This window comes from Mustela nigripes, chromosome 10 (assembly GCF_022355385.1).
Source record: "Mustela nigripes isolate SB6536 chromosome 10, MUSNIG.SB6536, whole genome shotgun sequence".
In the NCBI taxonomy this organism is placed as follows: Eukaryota; Metazoa; Chordata; class Mammalia; order Carnivora; family Mustelidae; genus Mustela; species Mustela nigripes.
The window spans coordinates 27296701-27322143 of NC_081566.1; the positions used below are offsets into that span (position 1 = coordinate 27296701).

At 41.4% G+C, this 25443-nt stretch overlaps 1 protein-coding gene across 3 annotated transcripts in view; it reads right to left on the bottom strand.

The window, feature by feature from the left end:
- The window catches only part of RABGAP1L (RAB GTPase activating protein 1 like), a 769947-nt gene that overhangs the window by 155033 nt on the left and 589471 nt on the right, over positions 1 to 25443 (bottom strand). For 2 of the 3 annotated variants that reach the window (XM_059412860.1, XM_059412861.1), the window contains exon 19: positions 249 to 377. In XM_059412860.1, the coding sequence (XP_059268843.1) occupies positions 249 to 377 (129 nt within the window). Of the gene's footprint in view, positions 1 to 248; positions 378 to 9258; positions 9993 to 25443 lie in introns of those variants that run through there. The other variant, XM_059412864.1, reaches the window with a different exon arrangement.

The following is a 25443-nucleotide window of genomic DNA, read 5'->3' on the forward strand; positions in this document are numbered from 1 at the left end:
CTACCTATAAGAAAAATGTTTGTCTTCCTATTGCTTCAATCTGAACTAACTTTCACACCAAGTTCTACTGAAAGGTACCAGACACATGCCAGCCTTACAGAAATGTCTGGGAGAGGCTGTTCATCCTCAGTATCACCTTAAACATAGTCAAAATCCAGCAACATGTAGAGAAAGGGTTTTATATAATTGGCCATGTTCTTTCTGCATTCAGGTTCTGTCTTTATTATGTATAAATCCATGTACCTTACCTTAATGTTGCAAGCCTGCTCCATCAATCTTCTGGCATTTTCCTCCGCCCTGTATCTCTTTGGAAGCTGAACTCTGAAAAACTTTAAAGCACCTTCAAAATCAGCCTGCAGAAGATCTTCCTTTGAGGTCTGCAAAATAATCCCAAGAATCGTCATTACATTTTAGCCTGCCTTCAGGACAAATACACTGAGAAAAGAATTTCTAGTTTCCCGACTACTTGTTTGTAGCTAAGATCTAGCTTAGTTCCACAAGTTTTTAGGAACGGATTTCTAACCTCTTTACTATAAGCTGAAATAAGTCACCATAAATCCTGGGCAGGATATAAGAATTAATTAGTAGGCTAACATATTTAATTTATATAACCTGAAGATTAGAATGGTGGATCCCAGCAAAGCTAACCATGTTATAGCTCTGAGGGAAAGGAAAAAAAAAAAAAAGCCAGAAAAGCAAAACATTTTAACTCTGGGTCTAATCTATGACTTTAGCTTGCTGGGTGAGTATTTTAAGTATATTATTAGCACTTAGCTGAAGACATAGACAATGTAATCAAAGCATATTAAAATTATGTATAATGAATACCTAATGGTACCCCCAAGGGCCTTCCAACTAATGACAACAACAGCTCAAGAACATAAGAAATTGATCCCCCACCTTAAATAATGCTATGAAAAAGTAAATGAAGAAAACCCCTTACTAGCAAACTTCTTACGAAAACTGTTTGCAAAATTTACTTCTTCAAGAAATAGCTACTTAAAAATAAATAGATGTATGCAAAGAAAAAAGATGGAAAGGAAACAGAAGGTTTCTCTGGATAGTGGAATCATAGGGTTTTTTTTCCCTTTTATTTTGCTGTATTTTCTGCAGTAAAGATTTTGTAATAAGACAAGGTGTGCCTGGCTGGCTCAGACTTTTGATTTTTTGGTGTAGTGAGTTTAGGCCCCACATGGGGTGTGGAGTCTATTAAAAAAAAAAAAGAAAAGAAAAGAAAAAGAAAGGTCGTAAGTATTTTAATAAATAACCATAAGCAATCTTTGGCAAACACTCTGATATAAGTTAAAGATTAAGCAGACTGGGTACACAGAAGTAAGCCAAAGAGAAATGAGATGTTTTAAGAGTCAGAAATTAATTGTCAAAAACTTCAGTAACAGGGGTGCCTGGGTGGCTCACTGGGTTAAAGCCTCTGCCTTCGGCTCAGGTCATGATCCCAGGGTCCTGGGATTGAGCCCTGCATCGGGCTCTCTGCGTGGCAGGGAGTCTGGTTCCCTTCCTCTCTCTCTCCGCCTGCCTCTCTGCCTACTTGTGATCTCTGACTATCAAATAAATAAATTTAAAAATCTTTAAAAAAAAAAAAACTTCAGTGAGAAAATGAAAAACAAAACAACACTAAGCAGGATGGCTAGAAATCATAGAACTATGCGCTTGTTCTAAATATTACTTTATTTAGATTCAAATGTAGAGCTGATTAACCTTAAAGAAAGTCAGAGAAATTCCTGCTCTTCGCGGGGCACGAGTGGTCTTCAGCACCCTGGTCCTCAAACCATTAGACATGTCCATCACTTAGGTGAACCACAGCACTAACCCACTAACTGGTCTCTGCTTTCGTTCGCCACAGCCCCCTCTCCTTATCATAGCCAGATGATACCCTTTCACGTCATGGAGTTCTTCTGTGTAAAGCCCTCCAGGGCTTCCTACTGTGCTCAGAATAATCCAAAATTGTTACCATGGCCCCCAAGCCCCTTCATGATCTGGAGCCCCTGCTTTCCCGTCCAACCTCGTCTTGAACCACATCTCTCTCCTGTTCTCAAGCTCCAGGCACACTGGCCTTGTTCCTGTTTTTCGTACACACCAAGTTCATTCCTAGCTAAAGGCAACTGCCCTCGCTGTTCCCTCTGCCTAGATAGTTTTCTCCTAGATCTTCATAAGGATAGCAACTTCTTGTGATTTAGATTTTTAGCTCAAATGCAAAATCTGAGTGAGGCCTTTCCTGAGCATTTAAATTCTCCCCCACCCCCAGCCCACCAAGTAATTTTCCACCAACGCATTTTCCCGTTTTACATCTGTTTCCTCCTAAGGAAAGGGGTCTTGTCTGTCCTGTACATTGCTGTATCCACAGTGACAAGAATAATAACTGGAATATAGGAGGTACTCAATTAAAATTTACTGAATGAATGAATTCTACTTTCATCTCCCCTCCCTTTTAAACAGAAACATGTAAAATAAAATATTAATCCATACAGCAGGCATTTCCACAGGGGTTCCAGGTTGCCTCAGCTTCAGATCCATAAACTAGGAATCAGAAAGTAGAGCTGGGCTAACAGCAGCAGTGGAAAAACAAGCCTCGGTACATCTCTGATTGACTTCCTCCCTCGTGGATACTTAGACACAATGGCGATAAGCGGTAGAGAGAACATTTAGCACAACAGAGTGCTATCAATTCACCTTAACTTAGTTGGGACAGACTATTAGAGGAAACTTCAGCCTAAGAGGGGGCTTCTCTGACCAACGTGCCAACTGCTGAATTATGGGAAAGCATCCAGCTGCCAAATACACTGGATACTACATCCCCAGTCTTCCCTTCTCAGCTGTGTTACTGGCTTTGATGATCAGCTCTCTGGTGACTGCTGGAAAAACTCAAGACACACTTCTTCTAGAGTTCGTGTTGATGCGGGATGAGCGGCTACCCCAAAGCCTCTGAGGGCACCGCTTCTACTTTCTGTGCAACCAAGCTCTAGTTACCTGGTAACACACACCCCCAAAATGCTGGTGCAGTTCCTTGCCTGCAGGCAGTAGCGTGATTACCAAATACTGGCCAAGGCCTCATTTCAAGTCCAGCCTCTGAGCTCGTGCAGAAGCAGGAGGGTGAGGATTAAAGAGGAGGAATCGTGAAGCCTGTGACATGTGACCTCTGGTCAGCCACGGGTGGCCAGGATAGAGAGGTGCACTTTGAAGGAGGCCATCCGCTCAGGGAAAGTACAGCAAGAAGCTTACCACCTGAATGGGGCCGAACCTGGGCTAAGTCTCTGGAAACCAGAATTCAGAGCGCCCTGTGACTGCCCTTTCCAAGTCACTGCTTGCCTTCATGATGCTCCAGATCCCATGGCCCACTCCGTTAAGCCCTGTCGGAGAGGAGCTCTAACGACCCCCGAGCAGAAGGACTCGGGCAGACAGACATGTGGAAACGGCATGGTAGTCAGTCCCCTATTCTCAGTTTCTAGAAAGTAGCTGGCAGTTAAAGAGACTCAAACAAGGCTGCAAAGTGTGAACTAAATCCATTCTGATCCCAGCTCTGGCTAACTTGTGGGGCTGCTTAATCGCCGCTGTTCTACTTCAAAAAGGGAGCATCTTCAACCTCAAGAATAGGAGAAGGAAATAAGTCAAGTCCTATAAGTACATTCTGTGAACCCCAAAACAAATATAAGGGATGACAGTTTGGAAAGTTTTCTCTGGGTTGCTCAAATACGCTTGGGTACTGGTATTTTAGTAGCTAAAAACAGTATCCTGCTCTCAGTGACATTTGTAATTCCAGAAAGCAGGCAGGCCAATTGTAAGAACTTATATTCCTGTCATGGACTGAAATAAAGCTAATTTCATTGGGAATTAAAAAAAATATATATATATGCCAGAAGACAACCTTAGGAGAGGCAAAAGCCACGCCAATAAGCAAAAAGTATATTAACAAAAATCTTGCTTGCCATTGCTCCAGAAGACAATCTGCAGTCCTACTCTGATTCTGGAGGGCTTTTTCCTCCAATTTAAGAGACTCCCATAATCTCTAAGTATCACCTCCAAACACCTTTTTACGGCATAAGCAGACTGTAAAGTTATAGGGGTAACCCTCCATTTTCTGACAGATGTATGCAAGAGGTTCTTCCCTCTACAAATGAGGAATAGATACCTTTTGGTCTCCAAAAATTTGGATGCCTCACTAAGAATTTATCACAAAGTTGTTTGGTTTTATAAACACTTTGTGAAAATCACAATTTGCACACATACGTGTGTACGTATCTATATAGTGGGATCATACCTTTTTTTATTGATTACATATTCCCTTTCTCTAAAATGGAAGATATTTTTAAAAGCCCAAGAGGTATCACTACCTAGAGATAAACATAATTAACAATTTGTTATATTGCTTATAATCATTTTTCCTATCCTCACACACACATATTTCAGAAAATTTGAATATCAGTACATATCACCTTGTTAAATATATATGCTTCGCAACTGTCAAGCATTAATGTAACAGTCTTAGTCCAAAACAGAAGTAGCGGTGCTTTCTATGAAACTAAAACATGACTTCACACAGCTTAGTAATCAACTGGCTATGGAGATGTTGTAATTAAGTTTACAGTTGTATGTATGAATGCTACATGTCTACCCTGATAATGAAGAGAAGCTTAACCCATGAGCTTGTGGTTAAGACACAAGCTTTAAAAATGCACCCTGCTTCTCCTCCTTTTGGCTAAGATCAAGTGTAAAAATGCACCTCTAAAATTCAAGGACCAAAGCAAGAACCCAAAAGAGGAGAGGCCAGCTTCTGGATATCATTATCCATCTGTCTTCACTACAACAGAACTCTGTCAGGCTAGAAGAACTGATTGGAGCTGGAAAGGCTGTTCTTCAACTGGGAAATTCTTTGAGTTTTTCTACATTGTCTTCAGAATAATCGTGAGGGAAGAGTATCATAATGAAAATGCAATTACTTTCCTGACATTATTTGTTAAGTAAAATTATCTAGAAAGTAACACAGATGAGAGCTAGCGAAATTTAAATAAGCAAAGATATGTTTTCTTCCCTTGCAAAACAGAGAACTCTATTAGCTTTATTCTTTTAAATAAGAATAAATGATAACTTTTGAAAATTAGTGGATCTATAAACATTCATCTTTTGCTCCCCAAACTTGCTGTCAAATCTTTTTAAGTGATGATATGGAACATGTTTATCAATTACACCTCCAAAGGAAGGATTACTTCTTTCTTCATTTGAATAGAATTATATATAAAGATTACTCGGACAATTAAAAACATTTCAATCAGTCCTAGTTCTATTTCCTTTCAAGTAGGTAAAGAGAACTATCCAGAGGGAAAAGTAAGTAGGATTTTTTTTTTTTTTAAGTAGGATGCTGGGGCTCCTGGGTGGCTCAGCGGGTTAAAGCCTCTGCCTTCGGCCCAGGTCATGATCCCAGGACCCTGGGATCGAGCCCCGCATCGGGCTCTCTGCTCAGTGCAGAGCCTGCTTCTCTCTCTCTCTCTCTGCCTGCCTCTCTGCCTACTTGTGTTCTCTGTCAAATAAATAAATAAAATCTTAAAAAATAATAATAATAATAATAATAAAGTAGGATGCTGATTTAGGTATCCTTTCCACTTCCCTCAGTAAAAATTAAGCAAATTCCCAGGCACATGAGAGACCCCAACATAAATTTGTTCTATGAATTCATAAAAACTCCACTTCAAGCACATCCTATATTAAAAGTCACAATTGATAAAATGCAAATTAGAGAGTAGATGTAGGACTTATCTTAATATAAAAACTGATTTCTATATTTTGAAGGGCATCAGAAGTATGCATGCCAACTTTTATATTTGACTCTTTAAGTTTCAAGAGTTATAGTCTCTCTTCAATGAGGAATCCTTGAAGCAGTTAAAACAGAAGTAAGAGTGGGAGACAGACTTGGTCTTCTGGCTTTTCATCCCAATAATCAATCGTCCTTCAGATTCACTGTGCACAGGGCCCACAGTGTCACACTGAAACCACAGCCAACACTGATATTAATAAAGGATGATCTGGTCATAACATCCCACACCATATAACAGCTAGTAAAATCTAGAGGGAGAAAAGGGAGATTCTGAATAGGAGTAGAATAAAAGTTTTTCCTTTTTCTTTAAATTTCACACACTTACAGAGTATGGACTCTGGCTATGTGTCACCGCTGATACCATTTCCAGTGTGTTTTTCCCACTGAAAAATTCAGTGCAAGAGTATCACATTTTAAAGTGATTTTTTTTTTTTTTTTTTAAAGAGGCAGGGTGGGTGGCAAGGAACAGCTCTAACATTCGGGTGTTAGCTCCAGATGCTTCTGTTCTGAACCTCTCACGACTCTTGGGTGATCAATCGTTCTTCAACGGCCTCCGATAAGCAGCAAATTCTAAGTTTGATTATTTTAGGGGATTTTTTTTTTTTAATCTAGGTATGGTTCTCTTTCTCACCTTTGCCATTTTTACCACAAATGGCTTTTTCTTCCTTTATAGTGTCTAACAGGATTTCTATTCAGTACAGACATATTTTTGGAAGTCTGAGAATCATTTGGAAGCACAGGCTTGAGAAGAGGGAAACCTTACTTTGCTGGTATCTAGGATACCTGTATCTCTTGCTTTGGAATTTTAATTTCACCAAAGAAATGTGTTTGGTGAGACTACGCACAGAATTTATGCCTTAAGGTAATATCTACAATGAAGTACTTATACTTGATTTGTTAAAGGGAAATTATTGTTTACTAATACTAAGTGCACCTCTGAAAGATAAGAAGCAAGAATTTCAAATGTAATTTAAATAAAAACTTAAAAAAAATTCAAATGTGCTTGGTATTCTAATCATTTGATGGTCCCTCTGTGAATCAGGGAACAATGAATAAAGCTCAAAGTCCAAATCTACAACACTGTCTTGGTAGATCTTCATACATTTGATCAATCCATCAAGCAAATTAACTGACATAAAAAAAAAACACAACTACTGGGATCTTTAAAGTAAAATAATGTATTTACCTGTGTCCAACCTACATGCATTCATGTTTAAAACCTATCTGAAAACCAAAACTTCCATGCCCACCCTTTTGGGTGGTAATGGAAAGATTGTAGTATTGCCTCTGGCAGGATCCCTCTCAGGACCAGCCCGTACAGATCCGCCATCGATCCCACATCATTAGCCAGTCCAATAACACACAGCTGAATGACTGTACTTCCTCCTGGTACACATGCTAAATAAACTTTAAGCAGTAACTCATTGGATAGCTGATCTCAATTCACAGCCATATTACTAATTAAAGGGCATGTGATTTCCCAAACTGTAGAGTACCCTAGTTCTATCAATGATCTTTTCAGTACAATGCTGTATAACAAAGTCAGAGATTGCCAAATGACCCTACAGACAACTCAGTATACACTTTCCATGTGTAAGTAATGCAAATGGCACCATTACCTAGGCTGAATGTGAGAGCCCAAAACAACCGAAGGGATGTACGAACTTGAATACCTAACTGGGCAACCAACCCAACTTCATATGGTTGCAACATACAGAGCCACGTGACCTCCAGAAGATCTGAAGTGTATGAACCCAGCTCTTTGTGGATTTTATGGCCGATAATTGGTTTTAAAGTAAAGGCATTATAAATGCAAGCCTAATGTGGATTTAAGACTGAGAGACAGTCTTAGTTATCAATTTATGTTTTCTTTCAAAGCACTGAGAGTCAGAAGTGGCAAAGGAAGGCAGCACCAGATTACTGGAAAGTTGGCAGTAGGAGCCCTGGAGTCACAAAGTTAAGTAGTCTTTAAGAATATGAAAATATTTGAGAACCAAAACAGACTCCTCAAAGAGATGTAGAGAATTTGTTGAAATATATTTTAGCACTTAATAGTGTCAGAGGTCCTGAATAAAATGCTTTTTATTACAACAAACAAAACCACAAAAAAAAAAAAAAAACTACCAAAAAAACTCCTTTCTAATAGGACATAAACCTTCAGTTTTCTCTTTTTTAAGATAAATGAGGTTCAGGGAAACAGAATTCAAGTGAGCACTGATGACCTCACCTGGGCATTAACACGTATGTACTGAACTCTTTTTCTTTCTTTCCCAAATGACAAAGAAACTGTATTTCTCAAAAATACCCCCTCCCCCATAATTATATGCTGGTCACCTGCTTCTAACTTCATCTCGCAATGATAAACAGACTTTCTTTGGGGTGAAAAATCCCTCCTGCATACAGCTACCTAAAATGTTGTTATGATTAAGCAAGGGGGATGATATTTACACGCGAAAACATGCATGAAGACTGAATTGATAACTGCAAAGATAATATAAACAGAGATGAACTAGACTGATGAGAGAGATATGAGAGAAAAGTGTTAAATTCAGTCAACGTTATACTTCTGAAAAGACTCAAATATGACAGAACCATAACAAAAGAACAGTCTGGAATGGTATTAAACTCCATTGTATAAAATAGACAAAGCTTAATTATTCTTGTTCAATTACCAAATAATGGTATAGGACTACTGTAGACCAATTACATTATAGAACAGTTGCTAGGTACAGTTCTCAAACCACTGAAAAGAAACCCTGCACCAGCGATTGTGGGTATTTAATTTTAACCCTTGGTAGGAAGTGAGGAAGGGTGATTTTCTTCTTGTGCAGGAAATCAAAAAACAAGCAAGCCAGACTTCCCAGATTCACAGCACAGACCCAACAGCTTTAAGCTGCTTCATAGATACACTGTTCAAGCATTCCAGGAGAAAAATTTTCAATTTCTTACCCAAGGATTTTTAAGGGGTAAAATTCCCTAATCAGTAAAAAAAAAAAAAAGAAAAGAAGTTGGCAACCAAATGGTGAGGTTAGAACGCAAACCACAGTAGTCCAGATAAGTAGCAATGTCTGTTGTGAAATTTAACCCTTTGGAGATGTAAATAACAGAATGCCTGTATCAAGCACTTGGCTATTCTGCTTTACTGCTGAGTCTAGGCAACCAGAAAACATTTTTTCCCCCTGCCACAGTGATAATGCCGCTAATGTGGCCCTGGGCTCTCAGAAAAGAGCCATAGCTCCTCTAGCCAATTAAGGAGTGGCGTAGACCAGGCTCAGCCAGAGCCCCAGGGCAGCGGCCACTCAGCACTTCCTGCTGGGTAGTGTGGGGAAGAGGAAAAGAAAACAGGAGACTGCAAGCCGCTTTTAGGGATACAGGAATTCTCACAGAGGGTGGCAGATTCCCTACAAATGAAGTTCAACGAAAAACAGTCTCACCGCCAGAAGCCGAGGCACAAACAGACGATGCCCCATCCCCAGAAGTTCCAGCACTCGACATGCATACTCATTCACCAGCTTGCTCCTCTCGTCGTGCATGTCCTGGGACTTTCTGACTGGAGGTGTGAGCTTAGCAGCTGGGGCTGGGCAGGGCACCCCTTCTTCCATGAGCAGTAAGTAGGTGTCCAGAATGAGAAAGCTGGATCTCTGATCCCCAATTTTGAGAACTGCAGTGGGAAGGGAGCCAGGCTTAGGTCTCCCCAGGAGCACGCACAAGCCAGTCTGTGGTGGGAATTGTCAGCTAACGTCTCCAAAGGAAGAACATTTTGGCTAAATTATCCACTGTGCAAAAGCCCCAAAGTAGACTGGAAAATGAAATCAAATACTGAGCTAAATAAAAAACGGCAAAAGCAATCGGATGCAAGAAAATGGCCAAGAGTGATGCAGGAGAGTTCAGATACATGTGTTAAAATGTACCAGCAGCTCAGAAGGGTCTAGCATGTAAAGAGAGAGTGTGTGTGTGTGTGCGCGCGTGTGTGTATGTGTGCGTGTGTGCCTGCGTGAGTGTGGGTGAGCAGACAGCAGCAGCAGTAGCCAGGAAGCCAGGGCAGTTGTGAAGCTGCAAGGAGAAAAGGATGAGCTCATTGCAATCCTTGATTCGTGACAAGCAGCGCCACGGCTGCCGCTGCTGCCGCTGCCGCCGCTGCCGCCTCTCGCTGTGAATCAGTAATGAAGGGGTAGGGAAGGAAGGGGAGGGAAGAGGAGGAGGTAGGTGAATGAGCATGCAGAGTGTGTCTCCGGGGAGAATGCTGTAATAAGAAGCCAATGGCGAGCCGTTGGACAGATGTGCTTCCCCCTCCCAGTCCACCTTCAATCAGTGTTGTTAGTCTGACAGCTTACGCTGTTGAATCCTAAAGCCAGAGACAGAAGAACTAGCTTCTCTTCCCATGTAATGCTCGCAGAAAAGCCAGACAGCCTGCCAGCTAAACGGCTGACCTTTCTTCCCTTTTGCTTTCTAATAATGATAGCAGGTAAAAGTCTGATTTTATGCCGCGTATTTAAAGTGGGATGCTCCAATCCTGGTTAGACGACGGAAATCTCCCCAGGAGAGAGAGGTTGAGGGCGAAATGATAAGGGGGTGAACAGACAGCAAAGACGGAGCTTCCAAGAAAGGACACACCCTCAAGTTGCAGTGTTTGCGCAATAATAATGACTTTTTGCGATGTGAAGTTATTTCAGCATTCTGGGAAGTCATAATTGAAAGGAAGATTTTTATAAGCTTGCAGTATGACAAAACATAAACACCTCCAATATAATAATGAGCATACACCTGAGGAACCACTGAAGTGGAGATTCTCAAAGCAGTAATGACTTTCTTAAGCCGCAGATCCTGATAAATGCTCAGTTAATAGCTCAAAACATTCTAATGGTCTGGTCCAATTAATCCTTCCCTACTAATAATATAACTGCGGATTATCCATGCTTTAAAATTTTACAGTGTCAGTATGTGTTATATTAACTTCCTTGACGTGAAGTCAGTTACAGCCAAATGAAGGGAAAAAGACGAGCTCCCCTTGGGAGCAGTTTGTAAACCAGCAAACAATGAACTAATCACGCTCAGAATCTTGATGCTGTAGTTCTGTAGCGAACACCAGACCTGCTTCTTCATGCAAGCTGTAGTTGATACAGAGTAAGAGAACCACAGCAAGTTCCTTCTGAGTCTTAAGTTTCCTGCTCTGACAAATGAGAGTTATAGATCTCTATAAGTAACAAAATAGAAACATCAGTGTATCTCTGTGATACTGGTTAAAGAAAGAGATTAATTACAGAATTGGGGTGAAAGGCAAATACCGCCTGCTTTAACAGAATAGTTTCTTTTTCCAAAACTCAGTAAAACATTTCTGTTAAATATTTTGAGTATTCACAAAATCTTAAATACGATATTTATATATTGTTGTCAAGTCTTCAGTTTCTTCCAAAAATGATCTTTTTCCCCCCAAATGATTTTTTTTTCTTAAGATTTTATTTATTTATTTGACAGAGATCACAAGTAGGCAGAGAGGCAGACAGAGAGATAGGAGGAGACAGGTTCCCTGCTGAGCAGAGAGCTTGATGTGGGGCTCGATGTGGGGCTTGATCCCAGGACCCTGGGATCATGACCTGAGCCGAAGGCAGAAGCTTTAACCCACTGAGCCACCCAGGTGCCACATTTCTTTCTTTCTTTCTTTCTTTCTTTCTTTCTTTCTTTCTTTCTTTCTTTCTTTCTTTTTTAAGAGAGAAAAAGAATGTGCATGAGCTACGGAGGGAAGGGGAGAGGGAGAGAGAGAATCTTAAGCAGGATCCATGCCGAGCAGTGGCCCACTGCTGGGCTCTTTCTCACTACTCTGAGATTATGACCTGAGTCAAAATCAAGAGTTGGATGCTTAACCAACTGAGCCACCCAGGTGCCCCTCCAAAAATGATTTCTTAAAAAACTAGAGATTTTAGTGTAGAATGCTCAAAATCATCAGAATTTCTCTCTCTCTCTCACACACACACACCCACCCACCCACCCACCACATTTCAGATCCCTAGGGTTCTGGAGGAAATGTCTCATGGGTAACTCAGGTTAGCTGGAGGGGGAGACTGTGAGGTTGAGGACAGAGATTCTGGGCCTCTCAGAGCCTACCCCCTCCCCCTACCCCATGCCACACACCCCTCTGGGAATAGCTCCATTTTTATCTTGTTTACATACTGGAGTTCTGCACAAGATTCTGTTTGAAAAGACTGTGCAACTGCTGTGTCAGTGTGCAAAGCACTGTCATGGAAGCTTCCCTTTTCAGGACAAGGGGATATTTTTACTTGCAAAGGAAGGGAGAATTCAGTGACTCCTTTGCTTACAGGACTTTTTTGGACTGATGTATTTTTTAAAAGATAGGGGAAATGTTTCCATGCAACTGACTTGGTTTCAAAGACACTGGCAGAGTCATTTATTTTTTCTTATATAAACCAGAAACAAAAAATTTCTTCCCCAAATGGATTCTGGTAAGAAGTCAAAATTAATCAAAAGACTTTGGAACTATGGTTTGGCTTTGATGGTCACAAAAGAAGTGCTATTAAATGAAATAACCAAAGTATGATATTTTAATAAGCAAACCGAGTTACACTTAAAGCAATTATAAACATGGTCCTGTATTTCAGTTTTCCTAATCTCTCCATCATCCTCCCCCTCAAAAATACATTATCATTGAGGAAGTGAAGGTAAGCTTCAGGTTTGGCTCTGAGTGGCCGCTGCTGGGAGAGCAGCAGTGGTTTCATGGGCGATGGCATGGGTCCAGAGCGTACCTTCCTCACCCAGTCTGAGGAACGGGGGCCACACTAGAGCCCTGCAGAAGGCTTGGGGGTCAGAGCAGCAAGCAGCCTGGGGAAGAACAGGAGGAAGAAGGAAGTGGGCGGAGGCCCAGCTGGCTACTCCCCCCAGCCAAGATGCTGAGCCAGAGGAGGCAGAGCTGGCACCATGGGGGGGGGGGTGGAGAAGATGGAGCTGCTGACGCGCAGAACCGGATGCAGGTCCCAGGGCTTCACAGGCCGGACCCGCTGTGAAGAGCGAGGACGGGGATGGAAAGGGAGCAGCAGAATAGCACGGAGCAACCTCGGCTCTGTTTCCGTGGACCCAGAACATGCTGAGCTGGTGAAAGGGGTAAAGGCTGATGGTCGAGAATTCCCAGTGGGAAGATATGGGGCCGAAGGCCCGCTAGGCCCAGAAGGCATCCCCTGCCTGGAAATGACCACACTGAGAGGGGTGTCATCTCCCTGCACTCCAGGCCAGAAGCCACAGAGGAATGAACACATGCCAGGTTGGAATGTCCATGCCCATTCTCTGGTCTTCCTTTCCACATCAAGATGAACCAGGCTTCCCAGAAACCTACTCACTCAGTTCTGTGTGTATGGAGATACCAGCCCAAGCCCAACCTGTCTTGGCATATATCACTCTGGGGAGAATAAAGCATTCTCTATAAACAGCTTCCCGTCCCAGGCATCATCCCTCACTTTCAAAATTTCCATAATTTTTCAGGTTGTCCTTTGAGAACAGCCATTGAACAGTATTAGGTAAAATAACTCTTCACTGGGTGAAGTGGGAGAATGGATTCTAGGCATTTCTGAAGCCTTAGAAGAGTGAGTCATCTCAGTGAGCATTTTCTCTTCTCCATTCCCAATTCCCCAAGTAATGTTTTTATCACTGATGAGATTCAGTACAGTACACTTCTGAGAGATACATTTTTGAGTTATAAAGTAATCCAAAGATGAAACTAGTGACAGAAAAAAAAAAAAACTCTTCTAAACTAACCAGTTAAAAATACATGATTTCTCAAATTTTCTTACACTATCATGAAGATTTAAAAAAAAAAATCTGTAAAGGAAGTTCAGCAGTAAGTTGAAGATAATATGGGAAATTTGGATGAATCATGCAATGAGGCAGAGTGAGAAAAAAGTAAAGAGGACCGGGCAGTGGTCCCTAAGCCATGGTCCGAAGAACAGAAGGCTCTCTCTGGAGTGCCGGAATCAGGTGGATGGTGGTGCAGTCCTAATTAGAGCCTTGTGCTTGAGTGCACTCCCTGAGCCCCTATACCGAGTCATGATTGCTGGACACGAGCTGGACATGAACAGACACCCATTGTAAAATTAAAAGCATATTTGACTTCATTTGTGGAATTGATTAATGGATGAATTGATTAATGGAATTAATTGACTGATTAATTGATTAATGGAATTACAAAGAAACATGCTAAGTAGTCACTTCAGGGGTTACACAAACATTAGCAAGAGAATTAGCCAAATACTGATAAAAGACATTCCTGTGAGACCAACTGCCCCTTCAGTTCTAACCCTGAAGATTTAAACACTTAGTAATAACAAGGAAAGGACCTATATGCTTCTCAACTTGGAAAGGTAAAAGGACAAAAACTGAATTCTTTTTTTGTAGGATAGATAATTTTTTAATTTTTAAATTTTTTTAAAGATTTTATTTATTTATTTGACAGAGATCACAAGTAGGCAGAGAAGCAAGCAGAGAGAGAGGAGGAAGCAGGCTCCCTCTGAGCAGAGAGCCTGATGACGGGCTCCATTCCAGGACTCTGGGATCATGACCTGAGCCAAAGGCAGAGGTTAACCCACTGAGCCACCCAGGTGCCCCAAGGAGTTTTTTTTTTTTTTTTTAATAGAAGAGAGAACTTTCTCCCACCAACAATAATTTAATAACATGCTCAACAGTCATGGTAACAATTTTTGTGGTAGATTCTAGCTTAATGCCTTTATCAATGCAAGAATTTTTAGTCTCTTCAAGAGTTGGTCATTTTGCCCCTACTTCCTTATCTCTATTGACAACTATCTCAAAAGGCTGCCTGTTTTATTATCGGACATTTGTTTGTTTAGAAAGTACTACTTCCAGTAAGCCAGGAAAGTGGGTCACTGGGTTGGGGAATACATTTTATAACAACACAGAATTAAGTCAACTTTTTTTAATGTGACATTAATTCAAATATTTGAAGGCAGTCTCAATTTCCTTATCTCCAAGCTAAGCACCTCTGTTGCTAACTGAACCTTCCATAACCTGGTTTCTGTGCCATTCTAAAGTGTTCACAATCCTACCTCCTGTGTAGAACACACTTTTTGGACAATGTCCCTCAGTAACGCACTACCTACACTAAGAAGGATACTCTAGGTAAGACAGCAGAATCATAAAATAATGTGTTGCATGACCCTAGAAAGCATCAGAGTCTAACATGTTTAGCCTACTGATGCTAAGACTGAGGCAGCGGATACATGACTGGTTTGGGATCACAGCACTTGCTGGAGGCAGAGCCAGGAAGCCAAGATCTCAGAGCCCAGTTGCATGGCAAGGAACCGTGCATTTCCTGTGCTGTTGTTGTCTTCCAATTAAGGTAGCCCATTAAACAAACAAACAAACAAACAGCTCTCTCATTAGGAAAACTGTTTCACCATTTTATTTCACATGGAACTGACCCGGAGCCCGTGCCCCCTCCCCGCTATGAAAGGATCTAAGACTCACAGGGGTGAGTTGAGAGGAGCAGCCAAAAGCCTCCTTGAGAATCACCCCTCTGAACACACACTTAGGAGAACCAAGCACGGCTCTGTCTTCTCTGTGTTTAAGTGAGGTGCGCGCTCTCCTTTGATCACCGTTAGAGAGACTCCGTCCCTGGGAGCTCCGCCAAGACTGCCTCATGAAGTGCGGCTTTCTCGAAGCCATGTTGGTGATGCAGGCTTGAACAGGGCATCCTGTCTCAGTTCATTCATTCCGTTCCCTGGGCACTTGGTATAAGGCTCCCATTTATTTTCAGGTAGGCAAGAAGCATAAATAAATGTCAGCAGGGGCCTGGTTTTTTTTTTAATGTTACATTGATCAGATTAAAATGATGATCTACAGAATCCAGACTGTTCCTTGATCCTCTCGTGCTGGATCAGCATTTTACATCTTATTTTTATGTGTTTGAGTGTACGTGTATGTTGTTTGTCATGGCTATTAAAAATAATGAGGCACTTGATTCATCTTGCTAAGTGGTGAATTACCTCTACTGTCTTCCCATGGTCCACCTCCAGCTCTCTATTAAATACGCCATCTCCGGCATCTTCATGTTACACAGAATGCTAAGTGTAGTTTAATAGCTGTCACTGAGAAAAATAATATTTTCAGTGGAGTCGCTGTATGGGTCAGCCCATGTATTAGCAAGTGAATTTGTTTCCATAAAATGAATATGTCAAGGCGGGGACAGTCAGGGCTTTTTTGCATAGACAAGTCCATGTTCTGGAGTAACGGTGGTAATATGTAGTCTGGCTGTACTCTTTCCTTGCCCCTGCCCCCAGCTCACAGCTTTGGATGGATTCAGTAGAATTTCTGAGGTAGCAAAATGCTGAGAATGGGGGTGATTTTTTCCTCTACTTTCATTGGAGGTGATCTGCTCCCTCTTCACCTCCCGTGAGAGTTCAGTTCCTGTAGATACCGGCACTGGCACAGGCTGACTCATGTGATGGTAGCAGAACAGGTTCACAGAGGTCTCTGCATGGTGGGCTCCTTTACCAATCTCACACTGGTATTTGATCCCAGCAGGGCTCAACAAAGTCACAAACTCTGGTAGATACGTGTGTAACTAACAATATAAATTACTTACTCAGTATCTACAAAGACTATGAGCTAGGCAAGCCCTTAGAGTATGCATTCCTGCATTTAATCCTAACAACCACTGATGACCTTTCCCATTGGAGGCACCTGAGCTTAGAACAGTGAAGTGACTTGCCCAAGATCATGTTGCTGGTAAGGGGTAACTGCAATTATAATTTTTAGATAACTACCAAATATTTAAAATCTAACTTGAGTTATTAAACAGTGGAGGAGGTAGACTTAACAGGCTGGATCTTAGAAACTAATCAAATTAGTCCAGTGCAGACAACAGGATTTACACAGTCGTGTCACTATGAATAGAATGAGGGACTAGTGTGCCTTGGGTTCTAAAAAGAAACAACGGAAATCAAAACAGAGTAAAACTTGTGTTCAAAAAGCAGCATCTGTACCCTGGGGATCCTATCCATACCCTTCTTGTTAATCGCTACTGCACAACCCAGCCACAAGATCAGCCTGCTCTCCAGAGCTCCCAACCTGAATATCCATCTCCTTATAGGATCTATGCAGCCTCACATGTAACTTAATCTCAGCCTCCGAAGTCATCACTTCTTCCCTGCACAGATCTTCCTCTGGCATGGGTGCTAGAACGTGTTGGTGAGTTGGTGAAGCAAATGCAAAATGTTCCCTTAAAGAGCATTCTGTCTGGTGAGGTCAGTTATTTCCCTGACATGTCCTATCCTGGCTAATGGGTTCTCCATCTGCCCATTTATACAGTAGGCACCTGGGTGTCATCCCAGAGTCCTCCTTTTACCTCCCTCTACCTCTAACCCATCAATCAAGTGGGTTCAACCTCCTCACCGTCTCTCAAAACTATCCCCTCTTCTCTACTCCCAACTCTTCTGCTTTGAGATCAGCCCTTAGTATATGACATGCTGGGATCACCACTGTGTATAAAACTCAAGGTATTTGGAGTTCCCCACGTGCACCTGCTAACTCCATGTCTCCAAGTCTTTGCTCTTGCTTTCTCCTTTTCTTGAACTGTGCTTCCCCTCTAACTCACTTACCTTTTCTTAATCTGTCAAAATTCAACTCTGATATTACCTCCCGCAGGAACCACCCTTCAACCCCACATTGGGACAACCAGCCTGCTGTTTGCTCCCCCAGGTCTCCGCCTATGCTGTCTCTGGCACAGCACCTGCAGGCTTATGCTTTAATGAGCAGTTAGGAAATCAACAGTTAGGGTCCCTCTCCCCTGCTAAGGCAATTAGAGATCGGTATCATGTACCATCCTCCTTCTTGTCCTAAAAACTGAGCAGAGGCGGTTACTTGACACATAATGGCTACGCTATAATTGTTTCCTGAAATGGCTCAGCATTCAAGATGGAAAAACATGTGTAGGAGAATGGCAGCTAAACATTTCTCTGATTAGAGATACTGGTGCTTTAATATTTCTGAGCCTTTTAAGATGCTCTTCCCTCTTTCTGGAACATTTTTCCTCCATCATTTTTTCCTTTAAAAAGTTTTAACAATCCTTCAGAATGTTACCAAAAGAACAAAAACTGAGATGTCAGTCAGACTTGGATTTAAAACCAACATTTGATGTCCACTAACCGTGTGACTTGAGGAAAACTAACATCTTTGAGTCTCATTTTTCACTAAGAAAATAAGGTTTAAAACAGCAATCTTATGAAGCCGCTAATATTACTAATGACTGTGACATCTCTAGGTTGGTGAGCTGGGATGATAGTACAAGTAGCAACTGACAGGGAAAGCACTGGGGCCAGGAAAGGGTGAAGGATGAATGGAGTTAGCAAGAAATATGAGGCAGTCTGTTGGAGATGTTCCACAGGCCATGGGAAAGAGGAATCTGGAGCCAAAGGATGGGTTTAGGAATCATTGGTGAAATATGGGAATGAATGAGGTAAACAAGGGAAAATATGAAACCTGTGAAGAGATGTTCTCACATTATGTCATGATATTCTCCATTATGCCAGGTGTGATTTAATAACTAGTTGTATTTTATTAGGGAAATAGTTGACCCCACCAGACAGAATGCTACTTAAGGAAACATTTTGCATTTGCTTCATTCACCAACATGTTCTTAGCACCCCGGAGAGTAACTACATATACAAAGAGCTCAAGAAATAATTACTGAGTTGATGAATGATGGAATCTCATATAATATTCACTGACAGACTTTCTAGTCGTTTCCTTGAAATTTGGTGACCTAAGTATTAGTAACGTGAGAATACAAATTCCCAATAAAAATGTGCTGAGGTGGAGGTAAGAATACAAATCTCACAAGTGCCTACTGTGGGCCAGAGCCGGGGCCACCCACATCCATGCACGGTCTCACTCCATTCCTGTAATATGAGGTAATGAGATCACAGCTAAAAGAAATGATTTGTTCACGTTTTGCAAGTCGATATTTTTAAGTTATCACTACAGCCCATGTGGGGCTCGAACTCACAACCCTGAGATCAAGAGTTGCATGCTTTTCTGAACGAGCTTAGGCAAACCCGCCTTTGCAAAATCCATCTGCCCTATTTCTACAACATCCTTGATTCCTTGATTTCCCACTTTCCCTCAGGCTTCCATGTCCAATTTATCTACAAGTCCTGTCAGCTCTGTATACAACATTATCTGAATCGGTCTTCTCCTCCAGCTTCACTGTCACCACGTTAGTCCAAGCTGTGACCACGTCCTGACTCGGCCTTCTGAAGTAAGTCTGACTTGTCTCCGTTCTCACTTCTTTTTCAATTCACATTCTACACACCAGAATTCTTCAATCCAAATGTCTTAAAATCATAAATCAGATACAATTTCTCCCTGTTAAAACTTAAACTGGCTTCCCCTTAAATCCCTATGCTGTTTATATGTCTCTACTGATCTGGTCCCTGCCTAGCTCCCTGACCACAGCTCCTTCCTCTCTACCTCTCACTCACTCACTATGCTGCACTCACACTGGCCCCCCTCTCTGTTTTCAACATACAAAACTTCTCCTGCCTTAGTTAGGCCTTTGTACTTGCTGTTGTCTCTGGTCGTCACATGTCTGGGTCCACTACACCATTCAACTTAAATGCTAATTTGCTCACAGAGGCCTTCTCTTACCATCTTACCTAACGGAGAGCAGTAACATGCTGGATTCTCTGGTATTCCTTCTTTCACAACATTCATCACTATGAAACCATTTACTTCTTTCTCATGTATGATCTCTTTCTCCAAGTAGAAAATACCAGGGCAAGGCTCACAGGGAGAGTTTTAAATAATCTTTACTGACAAGTTATTAGAGAAAAACACAAAGGTAAAATAAGACTCTGGTTTCAGCTTCTTTTTTTCCATTCATTCATTCATTCATTCATTCATCTTTAAAGGATTATTATTTTACAGGGCCTTCTGAATCTCTCTTTTCTTTAGCAACCAGGAGTCAGCTAAAGTGACTCCTTGACATTTACAGATTCGATATTTATGGTTTCAGCTCTCCCTGAGAGACCCCACAAAGCCGTAACACGGCAACTTGTGGGTTTACTGAGGAATGAATTTAGTTACTTCTGTGTGGCAGATGGTAAGCAAGCTTACCTGATAGTCTTTGTTCTTCACAGTTATTCTGTGTTCTTATGACAAGGCAGTTATTTTATCTCAATTTAAAAAAACACTGAATAAAAATATCATAGTGGTATTAAAACATTTAAAAGCATTGTAGAACATATCTTTCATGAGTGTCAAGTTGTTTGTTTTTCCCCCTGAACCTATGTCTATACACATCTTTGAACAAAAGGTCTACCTGGTGAACTGTAGCAATCCCATGATTAATACCAAATGTTATGCTTCCAAAAAACGCTTCTATGAATCTATAAACATCATAAAGACTAACCACCTAAAACTGCAGAAACCATTTTAGACATGCAAGTAGCTGAGTCATTGTGGTTTTTGGTAGAGAGAGGCTTCTATATTTAAGAAAAAAGATATCATGAAATTGGTTTTTAAAAATGTCCTGGAAACTCTGGATAAGATATGCTATAAAACTATCAACTACTTTAGGAAAGAGAAAGAAATTAACACCACAAAATAACTAGAAACACCCCTTAGACCAAGTGGGAATAGAGAGGACTAAATGAGCCCAGGGGTAAAAGGTGAAAGAGGAAATATTCAGTTCATTATGCACATATCATGAGCCCAGAGTTGTGCCTGGGGCCAGGGGAATATACAACAAGTACTTAATATGGTCCATGCTCAGTGGCATTACAGACTCTGAGCAGAAACAAGACCCATGCCTTGGACATGAGAGGATCCCCATGACTGTACAATGATATGCCTAACAGGTACATCTGAGGACACTTTATGATGGAAATGAATGCCCCATGACGGGCTTATATCAGATACAGTGGACAATACAATGAAGACAAATCTGTAGAAAGGTGAATCGGGTAGCAGAGGGCAAGGGGGGTTAAGAGAAGAAGACACTGAAGGTAGACAAGTCATAAAGCGCTTGCAGTGAGCCAAATGTGACAAGAGGAAAGCCTGGACCGGTGTGGTTGCCATGGACACAGAGCAATGCTTAAATCTGAGAAGCATCAGAAAGGAAAAATAGCTCTTCATTATATTCGTGTAACTTTCCAAGTACATGTGGCTTATTATGTCTTCTTTTATATAACTCATTGATATAAGATTGCCAGAGAGAATATTCTTTACCAAATCAGGGACGGGCGCACTGCAGAGGAAGTGAAATGCCTCCTGACATATGAATTCTTCCTTCAAGTCGCTGATTTTGAGGCACTAAATTTGGCTAAAAGATCAATTGGTTTGGTCACTTTCCCTGAGAGTCTAATTATTAATGGAGTTCAAACCCTAATGCTTTAGGCGGAACAAGAGGAAGCTGATCTGAGAGCATTTCCTCACTTGTCTAGGGACACACCGGTTATCACTAAGTGAGCAGCAAGACTGTGTGAGGCCAACTGTTGAAGGTCTAATAAGCTGCCCTCCCTCCAAAAAACATTTTATATGCAGCTCCTTTCCTTAAAATTAAAGCGAGGACAGGACTGGAAAGTGGTGAAGAGGACAAGAAAGAGACAGAGAGGAGAGCATAGCAACGAGAATAGCAATGACTTCGCATTTATCATCGAACACATCTCATCGTTCCCATGTCTCCCTGACGGCACCTGGGAAACGTTGCTCCGTGTCCCCTGTCCCCTGTCCCCTACCCCTTCCATCCCCGCTGTCACAGCCTTGGTTCAAAGGGCCTCCATGAGGGACGCCTGGGTGGCTCAGTGGGTTAAGCCGCTGCCTTCGGCTCAGGTCATGATCCCAGGATCCTGGGATCGAGTCCTGCATGGGGCTCCTTGCTCAGCAGGGAGCCTGCCTCTCTCCCTGCCTCTGCCTGCCTCTCTGACTGCCTCTCTGCCTGCTTGCATGCTTTCTCTCTCTCTCTTTCTGACAAATAAATAAATAAAATCTTAAAAAAAAAAAAAAGGGCCTCCATGATTTCTCCCCTGGACTATCCTAATAGTTCACTACTCTTCATATTTAATACCAGTGCCTCCACATTTCCCTTTATTTCTCACTGTCTTCAAAATTTTCTTCCTAAAACACCACATCTAATTACGTGACTATTTGAAAGTAGCCTCTGGCCCACAGGTTCAAAGGTTAGCACACAACTCTAACTATAAGCCACTGTTCCGACAATCTAGACCTCTCCTGCCTTTCCAATTACATCCGTCACCTTGACACCTTAAGCCCAAGGTTCTCATGAAGCTTCTTCCCCAACATGCTGTATTTTATGATATTTCTGGTGCTCACATATGCCGTTCTCATTGCCCGAAATATCATTCCTTGTCTTCTCTTGTCATCTTTTTAAGTTTTATTTATTTAAGTAATCTCTACACCCAATGTGGAGCTTGAACTCACAACCCCAGGATCAAAAGTCAGATGCTCTTCCAACTGAGCCAGCCAGGTGCCCCTCCTTGCTACTTAAGACTCAACTGTCACTTTCTCTTTCAAGTCATCCCTATCATTACCTCCTTCCTCTGCCTTTGTCTCCCGTCCTGTCTCTTCATGACCACACAGTAACAATCACTCTGTGGCAATCATTGTATATCTATCTATCTTCCATACTTATCTGTGAAGCCCTTGACTTGACTACAACGTATTCATCTTGGCAAGTCCACTACCCAACAGCTCCTGGTCACTGTGGACACAGATTATTAAAATAAATATTGAATAAATCAATGAATAACAGATGCTCAAATGAAGAAGTGAGTTATAAACAGAATTAAAATGGGAACTTAATGTTTAAAAGACATGCATTTCAGTAGAGGATGGTAAGTGTCTATTTTATTTAATGTCTAAATTAGTAAGAAGAAAGGTCAAGATGAAAGCAAGTGCCATATTTATGGATTTCTAAGAGAAAAGAGGGAAAATGCTACCATACAGTAAAACAGTATAAAAGCCATAAGAAAATAAATAAAACTAAAATTATTCAGCAATATGCTATCATTTGTTCTACTTCGGAAGTAAACAGATGTGACGTGAGGAGTGTGGGGGCTCTCATCATGAGACAGGCTAGGTCTCTGGAGGTGCATCAGTGGACAAAAGAACACTTTGCAGAATGGACACAAATGCAAGTCCAGAAGTCATTGGTTTAGTTTGGACATTAGTGTGTGAAATATATGGGGGAGGGGAGTGTTAAATTAAAAAAATGTTTTCCATTTCACACGGAAACAAAGTATATGTGTGGAAGGAAGCAGTAACTTATTTGGCTGTAACTAATCAGTGCTGCAAAATCCAATCACTAAAGTTCTCAAACAAAGGTATCTTAAGATTTTGTTTATTTGACAGATAGACACAGCAAGAGAGGGAGTACAAGCAGGGGGAGTGAGCGAGGGAGAAACAGGCCTGACAGGGAGCCCAATGCCGGCTCCATCCCAGGACCCTAGGATCATGTCCTGAGCTGAAGGCAGGCACCCAACGACTTAGCCACCCAGACGCCCCTCAAACAAAGGTTTCTAAACAATGCTATCATGCACCCAAACTCATATTAACATAAAATACACCTTTAAGAAAACATCTGATCGGCAAGTTTATTTGCCCAAGAGGGCAGACACTCAGAATTTACTAATAACAGGATTGAAAGCACACTCAAGAAAATGACATGGAAATCACTTGTGGCAGATGGAAGACACTTCCATATGTCTCCCTATAAGCTGTTATTTTTTTTTTTAACATTTTATTTATTTATTTGACAGACAGAGATCACAAGTAGGTAGAGAGGCAGGCAGAGAGAGAGAGGAGGAAGCAGGCTCCCCATTGAGCAGAGAGCCCAATGCAGGGCTCGATCCCAGGACTCTGGGATCACCACCCAAGCTGAAGGCAGAGGTTGTAACCCACTGAGCCACCCAGGCGCCCCAAGCCATTACATTTAGATATGAGAAAATTTGCAAGTAAATGGGTAAGATGTCTGAAATGAAATTAGCCAGGCTAGACAAATTAACTGAAGAATTTCATTCCAATGTCCATTTGTTTTACATTTACATATGGTTTTTCCTTCTTTCTTTCCTATGAATGAAAGCAGAGAAATCTAGTCAACCTTTAAGAACTAAAAGTCTAATACTTATGAAATACATAAGTATTTCACTGTATGCAAGGCAATGGGGCCTGAGAACAGGTGTTGCCACTATGAAGCTTACGGTCTGCATGTGATAGTGGAGAAGTAGTGTGGTCTGTACGGTCAGCACTTGAATAAACATGCTCAAAACTCCTGCGGGACCCGAACGGGCATGTGCGTAAAAGAGGCATGACTCCTATAGCTCATTAAATACCCATGTCAGTTTTGTTGTCTTTGCTCTGAAATGCGAGCACATTAGTTTCCAATAGGAATGCACCAACTACAACTGTGCTCAGCAGGAATTCCTTTGATTTCTTCTATTTATTAAAATTGCCTAAACCTAGGGTAAAATACCAAGTCATGATAACTACAATTTATATGTATATATATTTATATTTTCATTTATATGTATATTTACTGAAATTGCTTATTTTTTAAAAGTGGTAGCTGAGTGGAAAACTAACAATCTGAAAGATATTCTGCTCTGTTTTAAAATCACCTGGTAACAATATATTTTGAAATACTGCAATATATTCTATACAAAAAGGAAAGAGGAGGAGGAGGAGAAGAAAAACTTTCCAAGAACTTATTTAAATATCACAGGGGCACCTGGGTGGCTCAGTGTATTAAGCCTTTGCCTTCGGCTCAGGTCATGATCTCAAGGTCCTGGGATGGAGACCCACATCGGGCTCTCTGCTCAGCAGGGAGCCTGCTTCCTCCTCTCTCTCTCTCTGCCTGCCTCTCTGCCTACTTGTGATCTCTCTCTTGGTCAAATAAATAAATAAAATCTTTAAAAATAAATAAATAAGTAGATAGATAAATAAATAAATATCCCCATGAATGAAATAGGTCCTATTTGAAATATATACCACCTCCCATTATTTTATAATTAAGGAGGAGGCATTTATAACTTAATAATTAAGAAAAGATTAAAAAAAATAGATTGACTGGTGGCTTCCTTTCCAAGGCTGGTCATTTAAAATGGAGCTGGTCCAACCACCCCCAGCTGTCCCCTCCCCGCTTCCGTCTCCAGGCTGCCCTTCCACTTATTTTCATTTGCTCCTCTGACAGTTCTGTCCATTCTTGGCTTGGTACTCAGGTTCTCACAACTCATCCCAGGCCAGCCTTACGTGAGGCTCATGCCCGTCTTGGAGACCTCCTCCAGTCCATCTGCTCAAGTCTCAACCTTTAGAGTGTATGACCACCTCGTGTAGATGATGATCCACCACCAGTCCCACATGGGCATCTGCCTCTCCCACTGCCTGCAGCAGGGAGGGATCTCAGACTGGTGATGTCAAAAAAGGAAAAGAGATCTGAGCTAAGGTACATATAATAAATTGATGAAGACAGCTCAAGAGAAAGGATAATAGAGTAAAAGTAGTCAAGTCTATAATTATTTAAATAAAAGAGAAAAAACAACAAAGATGCAAAGATGTTCACTCACTTCCCCATTCACCAACAGAGAATG